Source organism: Podarcis pityusensis (genome assembly GCF_964106645.2).
Source record: "Podarcis pityusensis genome assembly, chromosome: 8".
Lineage (NCBI taxonomy): Eukaryota > Metazoa > Chordata > Lepidosauria > Squamata > Lacertidae > Podarcis > Podarcis pityusensis.
Window position 1 is genome coordinate 30,862,281 of NC_138033.1, and position 22,553 is coordinate 30,884,833.

The 22,553-nt window shown below is 45.7% G+C and overlaps 1 protein-coding gene across 4 annotated transcripts in view; it reads left to right on the forward strand.

Moving 5' to 3' along the window:
- The window catches only part of KCNQ4 (potassium voltage-gated channel subfamily Q member 4), a 93,458-nt gene that overhangs the window by 23,121 nt on the left and 47,784 nt on the right, over positions 1-22,553 (forward strand). The window contains exon 2 of one of the 4 annotated variants that reach the window (XM_081019608.1): positions 20,031-20,099. The exons of the other annotated variants lie outside the window; for them this stretch is intronic. Within the exon in view, the coding sequence (XP_080875734.1) occupies positions 20,031-20,099 (69 nt within the window). The remainder of the gene's footprint in view (positions 1-20,030; positions 20,100-22,553) is intronic. 4 annotated transcript variants of the gene reach the window in all.

Genomic DNA, 22,553 nt, shown 5'->3' on the forward strand with positions numbered 1-22,553 from the left:
TCCTCTGTTGAAGACATGAGTTACGTCTGCTTTTTATGTAAAAGAATGAATAGCACAGGGGAGATATGCGACACTCAAGGTCAAGTTTTGCAAACATGACACAGTAGGTCAGCCTTTGCCAACCTGGTAACTGCACAGCACAGGGCTGATGGGAGTTTTAGTCTAAAACTTCTGGAGAGCTCTAGGTTGGAAGATGTTGCAATAGATCATATAGTTTGGTCACTTCTTTCTGGACCCAGGGGCTGCTTGCTACGATTCTGGATGTGTCATCCTGTATCTCACCAGGATTCTCTAATGCGCCCATCTCAATGATCTTGTACTTCTGCATTATACTCTCTCTCTGTTCAGTTCCCAAATTCATGACTCTCTACCCCCTGCAACAGAATGAATGTTTACTTTCAGGACAAAGATGGGGGAGGCCTTTATCCCTTGCTGTGATCCCAATCCCATTTGCTGTTCCCCCACACACGCAATTTTGCAGTGTCAGGGATTCCCATCAGTAGCATGAGTTTTCATTGGTACAAAAGGGGACCTGGACTGAGGCTACAGCAAGTAGCAAAGGTTTAAAGCGGCCAGTCCAGAACATCTCCCCCTGTCCTCCTGGCACCTGGAATTTTAGAAAACCCATTCAGGCAATTGCTAATTGTATGGATGGGGCTTCTTCGAGTTCCCTTCTTTGATTTTTAGGTTAATGTTCTACAATAGGTCTTATCCATCTTGATCTCCCCCCCCCCCCCCGACACTTTAAATCAATCCACCTGCTTAAATTCTTTTGGAGCTTGGGGTGGGAATAGTGACTCCTTTCTCCTTCCATTCAACTACTGCCAACGGTGACCTTGGAATGGAAGCTTCCCCTTTCAGACCCTATGACCTGCTTGTTTTCTGGGAGGTCTTTTTGCAAACAAAAAGGCCAACTTTCAGGTAGAGGTGGTGACCTTCTGCTCCTTCTCAGTGCTGTATTTCTGTTCCTCCCTCGGCATCAATGCTTCAAAGACGCTGTTTCAGCTAAGCATAACAAAATTATGTGTGTGCCCTTAGCTTTGATAAAATTTCCCTTGCTTTATGGGGCTGGCTGTTTGATGGATAAGGTAGAGGTGAGCCGAAGCGTCGCACAGAACACTCAACATGAAATATTTACATCCAGTTGCTCTAGCGCCAGGGACTGAGTTTTGCCATCCTTTTCCAACTGGGCTTCTGTCGTGGGGTGTTGCTGGATGATGGATGGATCGATGGGCAGGATGCTCGTGTGTACTGCTCGGCTGCTGAAAGAAAGGTCAATTTATTAATGTATTTATGCTCTGCCAAGGGGCTGCAACTGATTCTAAGGCAGGACTGTGTTTCCACCTGTAGAAATATCCCCTCTGGACCTGGTTCCCCTCAGCCGCCCCCTCAGCATGCAAGCTGCTGTGTCGGGGATCCTTTCACTACTGGATGGGATGTAAAAAGCTTTTGCCCATCCCATAGTTCTGGTTTGAAGGTTCAGCCTTGAGGTTTGTGTTTGGGAATCTCGGAGCTGCCCAGGATTCCCAAATATGCTCTTGAAGCCAGTGTGGTGTAGTGGTTAAGAGTGGTGGACTCGTAATCTGGTAGGCCAGGTTCGTGTCTCTGCTCCTCCACATGCAGCTGCTGGGTGACCTTGGGCTAGTCACATTTCTCTGAAGTCTCTCAGCCCCACTCACTTCACAGAGTGTTTGATGTGGGGGAGGAAGGGAAAGGAGAATGTTAGCCGCTTTGAGACTCCTTCGGGTAGTGATAAAGCGGGATATCAAATCCAAACTCCTCTTCTTCTTGAAGACCTCCTGAGAGGCAGATGCTGGAGCCTCCTGACTGGCCTCTCTCCTGACACTGAGGACAAAGAATTGGCCAAGTGTTCCTAAATCTGAGTTGGCTTTTACACCTGGAGCTCGCAAGCTGCCTCCTCCACTGCACCACATCCTAATGCAGGCATAGGCAAACTCAGCCCTCCAGATGTTTTGGGACTACAACTCCCATCATCCCTAGCTAACAGGACCAGTGGTCAGGGTTGATGGGAGTTGTAGTCCCAAAACATCTGGGGGGCTGAGTTTGCCTATGCCTGATTACTGATTCTTAAATTGTTGTCTCCAGGCCACTGTTGGTCCATAGTGAGCTGGTTTTTGTCAGGTCTACATAGCCAAGGGGGGGGGGGGAATGCTGGAGCACACAGTCACAAGTGGGGCTCCTTCTGTTTTCTGGTGCAGCCATATGGAATAAGTGAATTGGTGATGAGCTGGAAGAAACTATTCTTAAAGTTTGTTTGTATCACTTTTTAAAATTAATATTTTATATTCTTTGGCAAGGCACTTAAGAGAGATACTTTTGATTAAGCGATATATAATTTTTGCAAAATAAACAAAGCAGTGGTGCTCTTCAGCCACAGCTGCTCAAAGGGGGACTAATCCTTAAAAAAAGTTAGCTGCTGTCTTGAGAAGAAATAGAATCTGGCTGTTTGGGAACTATCATTTTAAATGAACTGAGCTGTTTGGTTGAAGGAGGAGCCCACGTGCTGTTGTCCAAAATGCCCCCCTGCCAAGCCCCCTTGCCCATCACTCACTGCAACTCTCCCCTGGAAGTCTTTCCTCATCCATCACAGAGGCAGATGGTCCATCAATCCATCCCCTGTCAAGTAGTTGCTGTTCCATCCAGTTCGTACCATCTCTGAATGCCAGGAGTCTGGAAAGAACTGCTTGGAGCATCACTTACATCCTGAAGTGGGCACTGAGGAAGGGCACCCACCACAGCTGAGATCTGTAACCTAGAGAAGAGCTTTCATTTTAAAACCAGAGGATTATAAGGCTATATGTTGACCATAGAGATAATTTAAGTTGGAACAGCAGGCACACAGTCTGTGGAGGCTAGCCCTGTCAGCAATGTCCTTTCTGGATTTTGGGCTGAGTTTTTCCAAAAAGCATCTGCTGCTCTTTTACTTACAGAGGCATAACTGAGGATACGCTGGTGGTATTTTGTTCAGTTGCAAAGCTGGGGGTAAGCAATCTTCCACCTTCCATTGTTCTGGCCGAGTATGATGGGCAAAGGCTTTGTGCTACCTTAACTTTATAAAGATTTAATGACTTTGATGGATGACAGGTGTAGTGGGTTTTCGGGACAGGTGGCGCTGTGGTCTAAACCACTGAGCCTCTTGGGCTTGCGGATCAGAAGGTCAGCAGTTCAAATCCCTGTGACGGGGTGAGCTCCCGTTGCTCTGTCCCAGCTCCTGCCAACCAAGCAGTTCGAAAGCATGCCTGTGCAAGTAGATAAATAGGTACTACTGCAGCAGGAAGGTAAACGGTATTTCCATGCGCTCTGGTTTCCGTCACAGTGTTCTATTGCGCCAGAAGCAGTTTAGTCATGCTGGCCACATGACCTGGAAAGCTGCCTGTGGACAAATGCCAGCTCCCTCAGCCTGCAAAGCAAGATGAGCGCCGCAACCCCAGTCGCCTTTGACTGGACTTTACTGTCCAGGGGTCCTTTACTTTTACCTTACCTAGTGGGTTTTCTTTCCCCGTTTGCTAATTTGCTATCTCTTTCACACCCTGAACCCTCAACAGCTTTACATTAATAGCTATGATTGCTCCTATTCAATAGACGCAAGGAGAAATACAATTACTGCAAAATGAGGTGCTTTTAGCACTTCTGCCCTGTCGGGACAAGGTCTGAATGTAATTGGTTTAAAGTTAGCGGAATAAGATTTAAGATTGACCCTTTCTGACCCTTTACAGAGCAGGGATGCGGGGCAGGAAGAAGGTTTGATGGCCTACTCTGGGCCCCGGCCAGTGGGAGCGAGTTTTCTCACTGCTGTCTAGGAGTCCTGGGTGCCCTGGCAGGCAGGGCGGAGAGGCCTGGAGTGTAACATGCAGCAAGATAAACAACAGCAGCGGCCCTTGCCATGGTGACGGCTAGAAACAAACGCTGCTCCACAGAAGGGTATTTATATCCTTCGGAGCAGATCGGATGCCTTCTCTCCCTTCTCTCACTCTCCATAAAGGTCGGCAGAACGAGGGATGGGTGGATTTATACGACATGCTGTTTATATAAGAGGCAGGCGGCCCTTCAAGTCCTCCTGGGAGCTGAGTGCTGGCTTGGAGACAGCCAGCAGGAACCCCCCTTTTTTCTGGCTTGAGAAATTAACATGATGGCTGTGGGTTGGGTTTTGGCATGGCTGCCCGACCCAACACATTTTGCAGCCTGAGGTAAATAAGATGTCTCTCTCTCCACCCCCCCCCCCCACTTCTTACCCCATGTAAAGGGCTGCCTGGTGATGGGCAGCAGGCTAGTTTGTGTAGTGGGGAAGGAGGAAGGACAGACTGTGCAGCAGAGGGAAATGGCTGGGGGAGGGGAGGGTTGGGAAAAACAGTCAAGCACTGCATTCCTCCAGCATCAGCCTCCTAAGGTGGCCATCTCAATTTGCCCACCAACCATCTCCATCCCTCCCAACCTTCCTGGATATCAAGATCTGTTTGGGACGACAAGGACAACACTTCCTTGGTAGTTCTGCCACCCTCAGGAAGTTGGGAGATGGTGGCCCAGGAGGGGAGAGGGCTTTTTCTGTCGCAGCCCCTCAAATGCAGAACTTCCTCCCCACAGTAGTGCAATTAGCATCTTGCTTGTACAGATTTTCCCCCCTGTGTGCTGAAGACACATCTCTTTATGTACTTATTTATTGAGCTAATGTGTGTTACTCAATTACAATTGTCTTTAAGCAGTGTGCAAGTAACTCACAACAATAGAGATAAACATTAAGTTAGCCTTTGACTGCTAAGGTGCAGCAATGTGTTCCCCTCCTTTACTGGGTTTATATCTCTCTGTTTCATCCATGGGGACTCTGTTCCTGGCTCTCGTCTTGTTTCTGGATGGAGTGTTTTCTTCTTCTTCACTCGCTCATCCGGTTTTGGTGGGAAGCAAATGATAGCATGGAATATAGCTTGGCGAACAGCCTGCATTAATATTTTTCTCTTGGGTTGGGATGTTTGAAACCCTCTGAGATCTGTCTTGAGTTCTACCGAAATCACTTCATGACCCTTTGCAGTTCTTACACTCTTTTGCTTGAGCTGTTCTTGGGTGAAATCCAGGGTGCTAGCAGCTAGCGTAGGACATTTTCCTCCCTGAAGTGCAGCCCAAACACTGCTCCTTCGCCCTGCCCCACACCAGGACCACCAACCCTTTATGCAGTGAGGAACCTCGGGCTTAGGTGCTGGAAAAACTATGTTTAATTAGGCCAGGAGTTGGGAACCTTAGGCCTAGGGGCCACTATCTGACCCTCAGGACCCTCCTCAAGCCACACCCCTTCTTCCCAGGCCATGACCTTCTCCAGTCCTGCTTTGCACCCTTCTTGAGTGCTTTTACCTGGCTGAACTGAAATATGTCCTTGAAGTCTTGATAATGCCTCTTGCTTTCCTGGATGGAGATTATAGAGAGTGGTGTGTGAATGCAGAACCTAGCCTACTGTATAAGCTGGATGATTTAATATGAATATCAGGGTTAATTTGGATTGCATACTTTAAATATGCACTATGTAGCTCCAGATATTATGTTTCAATATATGCTGTAAGATGCCCAGAATGGCTGGGGAAAACCAGCCTGATGGGCGGAGTATTATTATTATTATTATTATTATTATTATTATTATTAAATTGCATTTATTGTTTCACTCACTTTTGCTGCTCTCCTCACCCACCACTAGCATGTGGTCCCCAAAAAGTTGCCTAGAAGGAAACGTAGGCCTTGGACTGAAAAAGGTCCCGACCCTTGCTTTAGAAAGCATCGCTGCATCATCCGCACCCATCAGTTTCTTGCCTTTCATGGATCCCGCTTGTGGTGCTGCCCAAAATAGGTTGCATTGTCCTGCTGCACAACAGTGCTACCCTCGTCATCCTGCAGCAGGCCACTCATCCTATTGTCTCTGGCCTGTTTTCTGGTTGTCATTTTTTAGTGGTGTGGCATTAAGGGTGCATCCTTTTTATATTTATAGTTGTAGCAGCACTTTTAGGCATATTGTTCTATGGTATTTTTTTTTGCCCTGTGAATTTGGCTTTTAAACTGTTGCCAAGCTCATTTGTATTTTATGGATCTGTAAACTGCTTTGACACATTTCCTTGCAGAACGTGAGGAATAAAGGCAGCAGTAGCAATATAATTGCCTGCCGGTGGGCTGCAGGTCCCTAGGAGGCTTATGAGATGGCCTCTTCATCTTTGGCCTCCCTTTGTGGTCTTCCCCCTTCTTTGCTGTCACAGTATGCTGAGCTGATGAGCTACCGTATTTGTAAGAGAGGAATGCCCCTGCCTGTGCGGGGACCATTTGTGCTAAGATCGATCACTCGGTCCATCCTGTCCCAGTCTCCCAACTCTCTTCCCTTCTTGCCACCAACACTTTCTGACTTCAGATGCTAAGCTGTGAACAAGGAGGACCTGAGACCAGACTCGTGAGATTAAAGCCTTGAAAATACTTTAATCTGGGTGGGAAAGGGAAGGGAGCAAGGGCTCTGTCAGCTGAGAACACAGCAGGAACGTCTCTGAAAAGTGCAGCGCTTTTCTGTCTCCCCAACAACTTATTTTATTTTGTGTGGAGTGGATAAGTGACACAGCTGGACTTTTCAATGGCTGGAGGTAGTATTAGCTATCTTTCCTCCCACTCACCCGCAAATAAAAATAGCAGACTCTACTTGTATTTGAGTTCTCTGCCCCCCACCATGTACACACATTAGTTCATAAGTATCCTCCTCCTCCTGTTTAAGTGGTATATGTAGAGAGGCATGCAATGCCAATGCATTAAAGCAGAACATGGCCTGGGTTCAAGTTCTTGCTGAACTGAACTGAACAGGGAAAGGCTTTTTTTTGGGGGGGGGGGTGATAATTACTGAAACTTTTTGCAGGTTCCATAGGATGTTCTGGTGGGCTCACTGGCACCTATGTGATACCTGGTCCAGGGCAAATTGCTTTCTTGGCCACAACTTTCCTCACCTGTGTAATGGCTTTAGCCATGATCTACCACCCTAGGGTGACTGTACCCCCCAAAGGTACAGATGTCCTCTGCAGATGGACAGCCCAATCTTATGCCACATTTGTTTGCAAGCAAAGCCTTGCTCTGTTCTTTGAGACTCACTCCCAAGCCAGTGTGCTTGAAGCAGCCGTGCAAACATGCTAGATGCATGAACAGGTGATGGCATTGCTTTGTTTGACATTACCACTTTGCAAAACTGATAAGCTTTATCAGAATATTTACATATTACTAGCAGCCTTGTCCTTGGCATTGCTTGGGAATTCAAAGGGGGGTGGGAATCAGCACAGTTTTGAAATCAGTGGTTATAATTGGTGCAGTGGTGAAAGGTTCAATCTGGCATCTTGATTCAAAGTGGCATGCAAGTGTGTCCAAACATAGACAAATACCTACTCCTTGAGGATTTGGTGGTTGTTATTGTTGATAAGATTTTGTTAAAGCTTTTTCGTGATACAGTAGGATAAAAGAAACTAATCTAGATAAAAGCAGAAAAAGAGCAAGAAAGAGAAAAGAAAACATGGAGTCCTCTCTCAAATGTAGCTCTTAACCCTTGTCTCACACAGAAAGTGGTGGATCCTTCTAAATTTTACCAGGGAGCTTTCCTTTCTTCTCCTGGTCTCTCACCCTGGGAGGCCTTCCCTCCCGTGCCTCTCACTCAGAGGATTTGGTTGTGGTATCTTAAGATGTGTCCAGTTGCATAGTGAACAAACGGCTTTCCAAAATATACAGTACATGAATAAAATGGCTCAATGGTTAGGTGCTGTAGGAATCATGTTAAAAGGAACGAATGTCCATGCATTGCCTGTTGTCTAAAAAACTAAATTATGGTTTCTATTAACAGAAGGGGCAGAAGAGAACATAGTTCAAGTTTTGTTATGAAGTTATATAAATAAAACACACAATCAAGTATATTTATGTCTTTTCTCAAACTATTCCAAAAGTTATGAAAGGCATGCCAAATTTCCATCAATGCTTGCCTTGCTGGCCTGTTTTGGTGTATACGTACGTTAGACTTTGGCATCCTGGTGCTCTGAAGCTCTTTTGCACTGCAGCTCACATCGCAGGAGCTGATGGTGCATATTCCAAAACAGCTGGAGGGTGCCAGGGTGGCAAATGCTAACATAGACTGATATGTAACATGGGAGTTTATTCATATACATAGGTGGTGGGGAACTTTTATCAGCTGAAGGGCTGCATTCCCTTTTGGGTGACCCTTCTGAGGGCTGCGTGCTAGTTCTAGGGGTAGCCACAGGCAAAACATGGGTGGCACAGTGGGTGAGACTCTTTTTGTACACTCAGCTATGCAGAAGTTGGAGGTTTCTACACACCCCACAGACCTTATTTAAAACTTGTTGAAAGTTCCAGTATACTATGTCAACCTCTATTAAGGATTACCTCTATTTGTGTGTTTGTGGGCACTCTCAATGACCTCTATGAGGTTCATGACTTATCCTTACAGAAGCCATGCTAGCTCTGCTTCGGCATGGCTTGTTCTTCTATATGCCCAATTATGTTATCCTTAAGAAATTTTTTCTGCAGTTTCCCAGGGCAGACGTTAAGCTAACTGCCTGTAATTTCCAGGATCTCCCCTGGATCCCTTTTTGAAAATTGGTGTTACATTGGCTACTTTCCAGTCTTCAAGGACTCAAAAAGAGTGTGGAGTAAGACCAGTGAGAGGTGTAGCTGGGAAGAGAGGGTCTAGCCTGGACAGAGTCTTAAGGGCCAAATTGAGAGGGCCATATTTGACCCCCAGGCCTTAGGTTTTTTCCATATCTGAGATACATGATATCCCAAATGGTGATCATTTCAATTGGCCTGGGAAATGTTGTAATCTTCATTTCTCTCCCAGCCACCAACCTCCACACAATGTTATTCTAGCAACTGTAAGGAGATACTCTGCCAAAATAATTTTTTTTTCCTACAATTGAGTCAGTTCTTCCGATTATTTCTTCCTACACACTACCCAGGACTTGCTCCATGGGTTGGCATAACTGGGCATTTTGTGAGGGCCCACTAACCCTAGCAAGGGACCCACTGCCAAGGGCCTTCTTGGACCGCCTGCTCCTCTTTGCCATGGCAACCTCCTTGCTCACCTGCCTCTCTCACTTGAGACCAGACAAGTGTGCTGGTGGCAAAGAGGAGCTCTCCTCACCACCAGATTTGCTGCTATGGACTCCTACTTTATTGCAGGGGTAGAAACCTGTAGCCCTCCAGATGGTGTTGGACTCTAAATCCCTTCATCCCTTGCCATTGCCATGCTTACAGAGTCTGCTGGGAGTTGGGGTCCAATGCTGTTTGGAGGACTGCTGGCTCTCCATCCTTGCATGATAAGCATTGGTGTAATAGTTTTAAGAACCCCACTCTTAAATTAATATACTGAGAAATGGGGCATGTTAAATTTTTTTTAGGAGAGAGAGCACTGTTGCTCTTCTGCACAACTGTTGCATTACCATGCCTTGCTATATCCAAATTCATCGGATACTATTTTAGTAATTCAGGTTGGCAGGCATGCAGGACAATTGATCAATCAGATATTGTCAGTTGATCATCTGTTGCTTGACCACGGCCAATTATTCCAAGAATGCCACTGTGCAGTTGGCAGCTTACCTTCTTAAATTTCATGACAGGGATCATTTGCTAGCAAGGGCAGGAGGGAGGGAGATAATCTCGCCCTACAATAGTCACGGATAAACCCAACAGCATCACAAAAATGCATCTCCAAGGAATACCTGTGGGCATCTGTGAACCAGAGCACAAGCATCTTGTCACAGAGACCTGGGTTCAATTCCTCACTCAGCCATGAAGCTCAGAGTAAGCTTGGGCAAGCACTATCTCTCGACCTAACCTACCTTATAGGGTTGTTGCGAAATCCATAATGATGATGATGATGATGATGATGAACTAGTAGCAAATAAAATTGGGGTGGCTGTACATTACCCTGAGCTTGATATAGGGGGAGGGCAGAAAAAGGATGCAACAATCCAGTCTTCCCCAAGCCTGGTGCCCTCCACATGTTCTGGACTATGGCAGCCATGAGCCCAAGCCACTTCCTGTCTCCTTATGGTGGACTTGCACCCTGTATAAATAAAGTGTACCCCACAAGTGTGGACCCCAGCAACGAAAACAGATGGTTACTAGAAAAAGATCTGTGGCAAACACACCAGCCCACTTTGTAGGGTTGTCAGAAGACATATTGAGTTATGCATGCAGGCCTTTCAACATTTTTAAGCAGGGGCTGCCAGTGTGGCATCCATAATTGGACATAACCCCACAGAGGCTTTCCATGGTGCGTGCAGCATCCCCACTCCCTGCTCAAAGTAGACTTGAAGGAAGCATTCTGTTGTAGCCAGAAGACTAGGTTGCAGCGTGTGATTGGTTGCAGTTTGTATGGGGTACCCACGACAGTTTCCCCACTTTGCAGATGTACACATGGGCCCCCAAAGGCTGGCAGACCCCTGTTAATGCACCCTATTGGTGCTGTGGCATGAAGGGGCTGTTTCAGGATGTTTTTTCCAATATAGATCTGAGTCTTTATTGCACATCTTGTAGCTGTCACTATTTGCAGTTTAACTGCATATCACACTGTACAGTGGTACCTCGGGTTAAATACGCTTCAGGTTACAGACACTTCAGGTTACAGCCTCCGCTAACCCAGAAATAGTACTCTGGCGGCAGCAGGAGGTCTCATTTGCTAAAATGGTGCTTCAGGTTAAGAACAGTTTCAGGTTAAGAATGGACCTCCGGAACGAATTAAGTACTTAACCCGAGGTACCACTGTATATAGAACCATGGCTTTTCTCTTCTGCTACTGCTTCTTTCTTTCTTTCTTTCTTTCTTTCTTTCTTTCTTTCTTTCTCTTGTTTCATGGATCTGACAGTCCTGGTCTCAAACCTGCTGCCTGCTCAGGACTCTTATCAGCAGCATTGACTGTTTCCTTTGCACCCTGGGGAGGAGAAGAATCCTGCCTGCTCTCCTGGCATCCATATTTGCAACATCTGCAGCTTCTCCTTGCACAGTTCACCTCCTCAGCCTTCCAGCTCTGCTGCCTTTTTTCCATTTTAAGGCAAATCTCCCATTAGTCGCCCTTAGCCACATGTGACTCGCTCTCTACTAAGCAGCTTAAGAAAGCCCCTTTCTAGTGTGTGTCTGCATAGAAGTACACATTTAAAAAAAAAAAAGGGGGGGGGAGAAACTTTCAGCAAAGGTTTTAGACATTAATGCCTAGCAGGTGATCCAGTTTACGAAGTATTCTTCTCATACTCTGTACTTTGCATGACCCTTTTCATGGGATGCTAATCCTATTTAGGGATTATTAGGCAGAAGTGGAAAGAAGGGCGGACATCCAGGATTGGGGAGTGTGGGGTTTCGCTAATACATATTCCTCTCATGAGAAAGGGTGCAGTACAATTGAACCAGCTGCAAGTAGCCCCAACTTTTTGCAGTGCTTTGCAGTGTTTCACTGCATGCTGATAAGTACTTGCTAATGAGTCCCTCACAACATACTGGTTGTGTGGTTGTGTTGTGTGTGCAATATGCAGTATTTGTTTGTTTGTTTGGTATACCACCCTTTATCCATAGATCTCAAGGAAGTTCACAACATAAAATTACAATATAAAAACACAAAACACATAATAAAAATAAGAACTAAACCAAACCAAAAATCACCCCCTCCCACAACACATTTAAAAGGTCATTCGATGTTAATAAGCCAAAGGCCTGGTTGAAAAGAAACATTTTCACCTGGCGCCTAAATAGTGTATTAGTGGTGGATATATTAGATGTGGTTGTTGGGTGTCTAACTGAGACTCTAGGTCTTTTACAGCCACAGCAGGCGCTGCAACCTTGCGACAGTTTGACTTCATCCCCAAAGGCGCACACTCCCATACCTGTCAATTGCCGTGGAAAAACAGAGACATCCAACACAATGCCCATCAGCTCTAGCCAGCGTTGGAAGTTGGGATCCAGACCATTTTGAGGGCGCCAGCGTGGTGAAGGCCGCTGTAAAGGGCATTTGTCACTTGTGGGCAGTTCACGTACATCCGAGTCATACGGCTGGCAGTAAATACAAGTCAGACAGCCAGGAATGTGAGGAATTTAGACAAAGGGACCCAAAGCAGCTAAAGCCATCATCCCTCTACTTTCCCCCCTAACCCAGGCAAGGGAGTATGGTGGGGTGGGGTAGGGGGGAGGAGTATGGGGCCCAGATAAATGTTGCTATTCTGCATGGAGTGAAGTCGTGGTCTGGCTTGGTATTAACATTCAAACAAGCCCTGGCTGCAGCCTCTGGTCTGCCTGGGTTCAGATGTCAAGCTAAGCCAAACTATGGCTTTGCTCTTGATAGAGTGGCAATAGCAGGACTGGCAGAGGACTGAAGCAACCATTATCTTGTTCACACTTGGTTTGGCTCAGTATTATGTGTGAACCAGGCTGGTGGCAGCAGGAGCGAGGGATCTGTGATAACCGCAAATAATAACCGAAATGTGTATTTTTTTGTTTACTCCCCCTTCCTTTCCATGAAGTGCTGTATAAATCTTGAAGTGAATTCTGTAAATTGCGTGCATATTATTCACTCCTCTTTTTTGGCCTGGCTTGAATCTACTTCCTGTCGGCTTAATTGCCACATGTCAGTTGCCCAGGGTGCCACACACCACCAGTGGGATTTTCACAGTTGATCTGCAGCAGTTGCTTTCTGTGGCAAATGGAACTGCATTCATTTTTACTTGTTGCATAGAAAATATTTAGGGTAGCAATTCTAAAGTCTTTCTGATGGATTCTGCTCTGCAAGCGACAGTGCTACTGATTCCCCCCACCCCACTCCCAAGCTGGTCCCAAAACTCAGGAGAATATTGCACATGGCCCCCAGTACAGCTTATTGTTGTCAAAGGGAGATGGACATTGCAGTCCCTGCACCAGGTGCTTCCCTCCAGGTTTTGGGCTGCAGATCCCATCAACCCTCACCCCTGGTTTTGCAGGTTGGCATTGATGGGAGTTTTAAGGAAAAGATCCAGAGGGGGTATCAAGTTGGGGTGGTCTGTGCTGTGCACTACTGGAAAGAGAGACAGAGAGTCTTTTGAACAAGGCACTCACCCATAATATTAGGCCTTTCTCTTTCTTCCCTCTGCTCCTCCCAGCTCCCAAGTATCAAGGAGTCATCACTACTATAAACAATTCATGCTTCCCTTAGTGCAGATATTAAAACAATTAAGCTCCTTCAAGCAGCCTTCAGGTGCTCCTTGTCCAATGTAAAAAGTCCCTTTTTGTTCTGCACCCTGGGCTCAAGGCCAGATGTTTGGGTTTTTTTAGCATGGAGTTGGGCTGGCGATGCCTCCATTATGGACTCTGTTCTTTCAGGGACTTGATCCTGCTTTGGATTCACACTTGGACTTTTGGACCAGCATACTCTCATAGCTTCTCACCCCTGCGGCGCTGTGGTCTAAACCACTGAGCCTAGGTTGGCAGTTCGAATCCGTGCGACAGGGTGAGCTCCCGTTGCTCAGTCCCAGCTCCTGCCAACCTAGCAGTTCGAAAGCACGTCAAAGTGCAAGTAGATAAATAGGTACCGCTCCAGTGGGAAGGTAAACGGTTTTTCCGTGCGCTGCTCTGGTTCCGTGCGGCTTAGTCGCGCTGGCCACATGACCCCCAAAAAACTGTCTGCGGACAAACGTCGGCTCCCTTGGCCAGTAAAGCGAGATGAGCGCTGCAACCCCAGAGTCGTTCATGACTGGACTTAACTGTCAGGGGTCCTTTACCTTTTTACTCTCATAGCTTCTCACCCCTGTTTGTTTGTTTGTTTGTTTATCTGTCCTTGGCAAAGTCCTTTTGAAATTATATGCACATTCATGCATAAACATAAACACAAGCAATGTGACATAAGAGCACAAGAAGAGCCAGTCCAGCATCCTGTTTTCATAGTGGGACACCTAGAGGAAGCCCAGAAGCGGGACCTGGGTGCCACAGCACTCTCCCCTCCTGTGGCTTCCAGAAACTGGTATTCAGAAGCATTGCTGCCTCTGGCAGTGGAGGCAGAGCAGAGCCATCCAAGGTAGTAGCCATTAATCCATTCATTTGTCTGATTCTCTTTTAGAGCTGCCCAGGTGGCTATCATTGCCTCCTGTAGGAGCAAGTTCCATAGTTTAACTATGTGCCGTACCTTTTGCCTGTCCTGAATCTTCCATCATTCAGCTTTGGATGTCACCTGTGCTGATGTACTGGAGGCAGAATGCTATGGTATCTAGCAGCGTCTGATAAAGTTTCTTTAAGGCCCTTGTGTGAGGTACCCTCCATGCCACGCCCCCGCCTCTCAGCCTACTTCTTCCTTGCAGCAGGTCCAGGGGGGCTCTTGACTGAGGGACCCTCGGCAGGTGCCTGCAGATCATCCCTTGATGTTGGTCTTGAGCATGGAGAGGGATTTATTATTTTTTTCAGCAGCTTCTGAGCAACCTAATACCATATTCCATAAGCGGTTTTACAAAACAAAATATAGGGCTCTTCCACACTTTCACTTGTCCCGTGCCTAGCAAGCACAGATCCAAGAAGTTTTCTAGGCATGGGTCTGAGTGATTTCCCCCTTACCCCTCTCCTTTCCCAAGGAAAACCTGCTCTTTAGTGCTAAATTGGAGCAAACGTCAATCCGGAAAAGCCTAAATTGCTGTTTGCTCCGATTAAGCGCTAAAGAGCAGTTTCCTCGTGGGGTAAAGCAGTGGGACAAGCGAAAGTGTAGATAAGCCCAAAGATGAAATAGTTAAAACTTAAGCATAAAATCAGAAGGTTTAACTTGAAACCTCTGCTGAAATAATAATAATAATACTAAAACCTCCTGAACATGGGGGGAGGGGGACTGTTTGAAATGACAGTGACTCCCACAAAGACTACAGTGATGGGGCTTGATATAAGGAACCCAGGTGGTCCTTAAACTATCCTAGACTCAAGTTATGAGCCTTGTAAATTAATGCAGGAACCATGAACCCAGGAGCACCCAGGCAGCCAGTGGAAGCTGCTAAGCACCCGAGGCATGTGCTGGGAGTAGTCTGTCCCCAGCAACACTTCCACAGCAAGCATGCCCAGCATGAAAATGAAACAGGATTCTGCCTTATTTTCTGCCTTATATCATGCCAAACCATAGTTCCATTGAGCTCACTATTGTCAACACTGACTGGTAGCAGCTTTCTAGTGACACAGACTCAGGTCCTTCCCAACCCTACCTGGAGATGCCACAGATTGAAACTGGGTTCTTTTGCATGCAGAGTGTTTTGTTTCAAACCACCCCCCCAACCCAGACCTCAAGGGAACTTTGCGTGGTGCAGTTTCATGCTTACCCACTTGACTTTGGATCGCCATACAGTGCCCAAATTCTTGGTAGCTGAATGACGGCTGAATTACTTTCTGCTTTGTTGCACCTGCATCCCCTCTGAAATCGCTTGCAACATTTTGATTTTTGATAGTCTTTGCTGCTGGTGATGGGAGGCGTTGAGCTCATCTGATTAAAGATCTGGGCTGCTGTTAGATGAAATTATTTTTGCCTCTTAAACTTAACTATAAATGGTAGGCTTACCCTGGCTTTTTCCTGGTGCGGATTTAATTTTTTTAAAACTGTCGGAATTGTGCAGAGTGATGTCTAGAGCTCTCTAGAATAGCTAAGTTCTGAAAACAAGCAAAAGAAACAGGACGGTGGTGCTAAAAACTTTCTGGAAGCCCCATACCTTGTTCTTGAAACCTTTTTCCTAATGGCAAATGGTCTGGGCATTATGTTCTCTCTTGGTAGCAATGAGCATAGGAAGAGCCAGGATGCATCAGACAAATGGGCTGTTTCCGTCGGAAGGGAGCCAGCTTCTATGGAAGCTCACAAGCATAACGGCAATGGCCTTCTCTCTTCTTTATTCTCCCCTGACCCTGGGGTATAGTGCCTTTGCACATGGAAGCCCTACTCAGCTCCTATGACTATAAAAAAAAGCTGCCTGTCCAGATGTTTTGAATTCCCTTCTGCCCCAGCTGTGGCTGGAGCTAATGGGAGTTGCGTTCCAAAACATCTGTAGCACATGTAGAAGGTTCCTTGTTTCCAGGCAGGGCTCAGAAAGGCTGAAATTCTGGACAGCCACTGTAGACAGAACTGACCAATGGTCTGAGTTGGCACAGGGCAGATTCCAGCTTTGCAGCTGGAAGAGGGCAGGACTGGGTCCTATGGGGGGGGGTGTGAAGACCCTTCCTTGAGGTCTTCAAGCACAGGCTGAGCAGCATTCTGCAGGGGATGCTCTCGATCTCCAATTTCCTGTGCAGTGGTACCTCAGGTTACATACGCTTCAGGTTACATATGCTTCAGGTTACAGACTCCGCTAACCCAGAAATAGTGCTTCAGTTTAAGAACTTTGCTTCAGGATGAGAACAGAAATTGTGCTCCGGCGGCGCAGCAGCAGGAGGAGGCCCCAGTAGCTAAAGTGGTGCTTCAGGTTAAGAACAGTTTCAGGTTAAGAACAGACCTCCGGAACGAATTAAGTATGTAACCCGAGGTACCACTGTACTGAGCAAGGGGTTAGCTCAGGTGGCTTCTAAGACCCCTCCGCTGTCAGGTGCTGGAGTCAGGGGTAGGTTAGCAATAAAGAACTTGCTGTTGGTGAAATTAACTCTTTGTTGAAAGAAACAAAATGGCTCTCTCCTAGTAGTCCCAGCAACCCTTCCCATTAGGTCTTGCCCCCATGAGGCAGTTGCGAGGGTTGAAGGTCCCTGCCTCCCCACTGCTCTCTAAGGCTCCTCCCCCAGTTCCTCCCCCAGTATAAAACTAGTGTCCACTATCCTGCCCTGCATGCTGGATTTCTTGATCTCTTTGCCAAACCTCAACAAGTCTGCTTTCACTGGGCAAAAAGAACAAAATCAGCCCATGGTAGATTCTCATTTTTCCAGTCTTAAGTTGAGGGTGCCACATTCCACATCAGTTTGTGATTATTATTTTTAAGTCATCATGAAAATCCACCAGCATTTTCAGTGACCATTTCCCCTACTATGGACATTTTTTTCCAAGCAAATGTCACTAATATAATGCATTTTTATATGTTGTCTCCTTTAATATATGTATTTTTAAAATGCACACTTTCTCATATAATGTCTTTTTGTGCATATTGTTTGGTTGGAAAACTGCATGGCAAAGTTCCGAGAAGTGTGAATTATAAAGGAGTTTTTTGTGTGACGTGTATTATTTTGGGAATTGCAAATGAGGTAGGTTTGCATCAAACCCTCAACTTTTCATCACTCTCGCGCCCTGCTACCTGTATCTCCTTGAAACTGGCCACGCTCTACTTGGGCTCACCACCATTCCTTTTATCCTTCATCCTCCCAGACTCCCTCTGGGCTCCTGTTTGGAAAGAGTTAACATCAGAAATGCTGAATGGGAAGAAGGAAGGGGGCTTGTTAATAATTCAGAAGGGGAGAGAGTTGTCTCTTGCTGCTGCTGGAGAAGGCAAGATGGTAATTGTACATCATCATCATCATTGCAAGATCTTGGCCTAAGCTGCAGGATAGTTTAATCCTTCCCCTTGAAATGCAGAAGGATCAGCGAGTCTCTGGTCACATACCCACCCAGCCACACAGAAACACTCCAAAGCTGTTTTACCCAGCGGGGAAGAAGGGATGGGTGTGCACCCCATACAAGGGCACTCTGGACCGGGTTTTTGTGCATGGGTTTATTCTGCAACATCATTAATGCAATAATTGTGGATTATTGGGTTTAAACTGGACCATCCACACGCCATTCCTTTTTATCATTTGGTCTGCAGTGCTTCCTGAATGTGATTGCATTAATGCAATCCGGAGGGGCCCTCTTGTGCTATTCTGCCGCAAAACAACTCTCCCAATCTGAACATTTGTGGTATGACACGATACAGTGGTACCTCGGGTTAAGTACTTAATTTGTTCCAGAGGTCTGTACTTAACCTGAAACTGTTCTTAACCTGAAGCACCACTTTAGCTAATGGGGCCTCCTGCTGCTGCCGCACCGCCAGAGCACGATTTCTGTTCTCATCCTGAAGCAAAGTTCTTAACCTGAAGCACTATTTCTGGGTTAGCAGAGTCTGTAACCTGAAGCGTATGTAACCTGAAGCGTATGTAACCCGAGGTACCACTGTACATGATTTCAGCAGGAAACTGCAGGGCTAACGCACTGCTTGGAAACAAAGCAGTGCGTCTGCCCTGAAACCTTTTCAGGAGCAAACAGTATTGAAAGTGGGATTATATGATATAACTGTCCCATATAAGCTCATGAGCACAGATAATCGTGAATGCACAGTAAAAAGGACACCTGGAGGGGCCCATTTAGACAGGGCCTTTCAGGTGGCTGCTCCCAGACTATGGAACTCCCTCCCTAGTGAAGCTAGATTGGCTCCCTCCTTGTTGTCTCTCTGCTGGCAGCTGATTACTGTGCTGTTCTAACAGGCATTTGGGAACTGGCTGTTTTTAATGAAAGAGCTTGTGCTGTGCTGTTTTTATTGTAACTGTTTATATGGTTTTAATAGAATATATATATTGTTTTTTAATGATTTTTTTCTAGGTTCCATTTCCCACCCTGCATCCATTTCCCTTTACCGGCTCTCCTTCCTCTGTTCACACATGCCACCCTGTTACCTGAATCCATCTCTCTCATCTTCTGCTGACAGGCTAGGAAAAAATGAGCTTAGCAATTCTCTTGCCTCCCTCCATCCTATCGTAAGTTTGAGGCAGTCTGGCTACAGAGGCAAGGAAGTTGGAGGAGGGGGGACAAGGGGAAAAATGCAACCCCCCTTCTTTACCCTTTGTCAAGGGCTGGAATCCCTTGTCATGAAATCAAATACTCCAGGAAGAAAAAGAAAGGAAAGGAACAAGAAAGTCCCAACCCCTAAGGGTGGAGCCATGAGTTGATGAGATAGTTTCTGCCTGGATCAAAGCAGTCTTGTTGCTGATGCTTATAAAACAGTGGGGGTGGGAGAGGGGGCACACACATTCATGTACAAAATTGCCATGCTGTTGACCAATTAAAGCAAGGATGGGAAACCTTTTTCAGCTTGGGGGCATATTTATTTACAGATGTATTTGCATCTTGCCTCTCACAAAACTTCAGGGAGTCAGACAACTGCATAAAAACATTGAAAAGCAACACAAACCCATCAAGGGATATTTTAGACAATTGCATAAGCCCAGTGGCATATTTTCTCCTGAGGGCCATATTCCAGTGGTGAGAAGGAACAGAGGCAAAATAAGATGGAGGAATAAGAAATGTACATTTTGCCTTTCTACTAGCAAGCAAAAAGGCCTTATCAGAGTTCAAAGGGCACATTCCAGCCAGGCAAAAACACTCAGGGTAGAAAGCAGGGCTGGTGAGGGGTGTGGCCTGAGGGCCAAATAGAATGGCCTGGAGGGCCGTATTGGCCCCTGGGCCTGAGGTCCCCTACCCCTGAATTAGAGAAATGTTTAGCCCAATTGATTAAACATATTTACCTTTTTTAAAAACCTTTATTTGCTTAGCATCTTCATATAGGTGCTTCTTTTATGAAATAGTGTGGATTGTGAGATAGAATCATGGAATTGTAAAGTTGGAAGTGACCCCAAGGATCATCTAGTCCAACCCCCTGCAATGCAGGGATCTCAACTAAAGCATCCATGACGGATGGCCAGATACATGTCAGTATAATGAACAGAGGCCAGTACACTGTTAGGTAGAAAGAGGCCAGAGAAGATTTCCGTTACTAACACAATGCTCATCAAATGGTGGACATGTAAGTGGAAGAACTGTTTTGTTTTGTTTTATATTTTGTCACCGGGTTTGTTTTGGTTTTTTTAGCTATGACCATCTTTAACAGATTTTTGCTGGTTGCTGGGCATGCAAATAGGTTTGAGATGAGAATGGATATTGGTAGAGCAGTTGTCGATGGCAGAGAGACACAGATGCTTCTTAAAGATATTTCACTGTGCTGTCTCTAGGGTGAAGGACTGGCAGGGGCTCTCATCCAGGTCAAAGGTTGCAGGTTCCCCAAGTTGTCAGTTACCCCCCTCAATTTTAGCTTTCAGATGGAGTCTCTGCTGAATGACAAAGTCGTTGAGGAAGAGAGACGAGGCACCATCAACCAAAAGTATGTGTTGCCATTATTTAATTCTTTATGCAGCCCTTTCTGTTGTACATAGCACTTTGCAGCATAACCCCAATGGTCAGATTCCTGCCCCAAGGGCCTCACAGTTGAAAAAAGAACAGACCATTGGCTTAAAGTGCCGAAATGCTCCGACTGAGAGTTGCTGGGGAGTGCACTCTTGCAGGCGAATCAGGGTTTCTGCCAATGGTTGGATAAATTGCCTGAGGTTGGAATGGGATGGTGCAGAAGTAGGCAGAGAAGAGATCAGGAAAGCTAGGAAGCCACCACTTGAGGGTTTTTTACACTCTGACTTGCTTTCTGGGGATTAGTTTCAGGTCCCAAAGACTCCTGTTACAGCTGATTCAACTGTAATCCTTCACATCAGCAACAAAAGAAGAGAAACTCAATGTCAGTGCTGGGCAGGCTCAGTCTTTCTCTTGGTGGAGGGGTGTCTGTGATCATGGCTCCCCCCCCCCCTTTGCTATATTTAGCAAGTTGATTGATTCATCTTGGCGGGTCTCTTTTGTTGGAGAAGCTGTTTTGGAACTGCGTCTCTCTGCTGAACTAGGGAAAGGGTTTGCATGGAGAACTCAAGGGTCTTAGAGGGCTAACGTTACTGCCCCACCACTGTGCACTAACTTTTAAGCTTCTGCTCTGCTCCCCACCCTCACTCCTTGCCTGGAGATGGAACCTGCCTTCTTGGGTAATCTGGTTTGTGATTCTCCAGGCAGTGTAACACACTTGCCCAAGTGCAACGAGTTCCTAGATTTGAAGCTGAGCAAGAGGTCATCTCCATTAAATTGCTGAAAGTTGAGATCTTGCAAGAGTTCAGTTGCAGATCAGCAAGCTAACATATTCAGCAGATCCAAAAATGTTTGAAAGAACTTGACATCCTGCTCTTTTTTACTTTTAACAAGCACTATCAATTGCACATATAGTGGTACCTCTACTTACGAACACGATCTGTTTCAGAGTGCGAACAGCACCCCAAAAAGTCCATAAGTAGAGTGCGCTACTGCGCATGCGCGAAGCGTAATAGAGCACTTCTGTGTGTTCGGCAAACCTGGAAGTAAACACTTCCAGGTTTGCCACGTTCGTAACCTGAAAAGCTGCAACATGAAGCAAACGTAACACGAGGTATGACTACTCAGAAGTTTTGTTTTGAACACACACATTTATGGAAAGTACAGTGGTGCCTCGCAAGACGAAATTAATTCGTTCCGCGAGTTTTGTCGCCTTGCGATTTTTTTCGTCTTGCGAAGCACGGTGTCGGGAAAGTTTTGGAAAAGCTTCAAAAATCACCAAAGTCTTTAAAAACCTCAAAAAAGGCTACCACACCGCGTTCTATGAGTTGCTCCTCGAAGTCAAGTCGCAACTGTATTAACGGTGTTAAGAAAAAGGAAACAAACTTGCAAGACGTTTCCGTCTTGCGAAGCAAGCCCATAGGGAAAATCGTCTTGCGAAGCAGCTCAAAAAACAAAAAACCCTTTCGTCTAGCGAGTTTTTTGTCTTGCGAGGCATTCGTCTTGCGAGGTACCACTGTATCTTAAATTAATTCTGCCTACCCTCCCTTTATGTTTGGAACTCCATCCCCTAAACACATATATGATCCTTGTCTGTCTGTCTGTCTCTCTCCCTTTTTTGTAAATGATATTTATTAAAATTTCAGAAACAAAAAATTACATAGTTAAAAAGAAAAGAAACAAGGAAAAAAATAAAAAAGAGAAAAAACATACAAAATACAAAGTACAGAAAAAAATAGAAAAACACTTAAAAACTAATTAATCCTTCCGTATCTTACATTTCATTTCCTTGCTTCCCTGACCTCCTCTCACCTCCCTTTTTTGTATTCCAGTTCAATTGGTTAATTCAGCAATTCCTTTCCCTCTTTGTTTATGTCTTAGTCCTTTAGCTTAATATATTATAGCTTTAGATTCTCACCTATTAACAATCCATTTTTATATACACCTTTATGACATTGCTGCTAAAACCACTTAACTTCATTCTGACATCATTCTAACATTCATTAATTTTGCAATATTTCTGTAAACAGTCTTTAAATTTCTTCCAATCTTCTTCCACCGACTCTTCTCCCTGGTCTCGGATTCTGCCAGTCATTTCCGCCAGTTCCATGTAGTCCATCACCTTCATCTGCCATTCTTCCAGAGTGGGTAGATCTTGTGTCTTCCAATACTTTGCAATAAGTATTCTTACTGCTGTTGTGGCTGTCTGTCTGTCTGTCTGTCTGTCTGTCTCTCTCTCTCTCTCTCTCTCTCTCTCCAGCCTGCCTTCCTCTTTTTAAATCCCAGCTCAAAATCCCCTTCTTCGACAAATCATCTGGGGTCACTTCCAGACAGCCTGTTTATTGAACATTTGTTCTGATTTGCTTTCAGGGAGGCTAGACAATAGGTGCTGTTTACTGAGTATTTATTCTGATTGGTTTGTGGGGAAATTAGA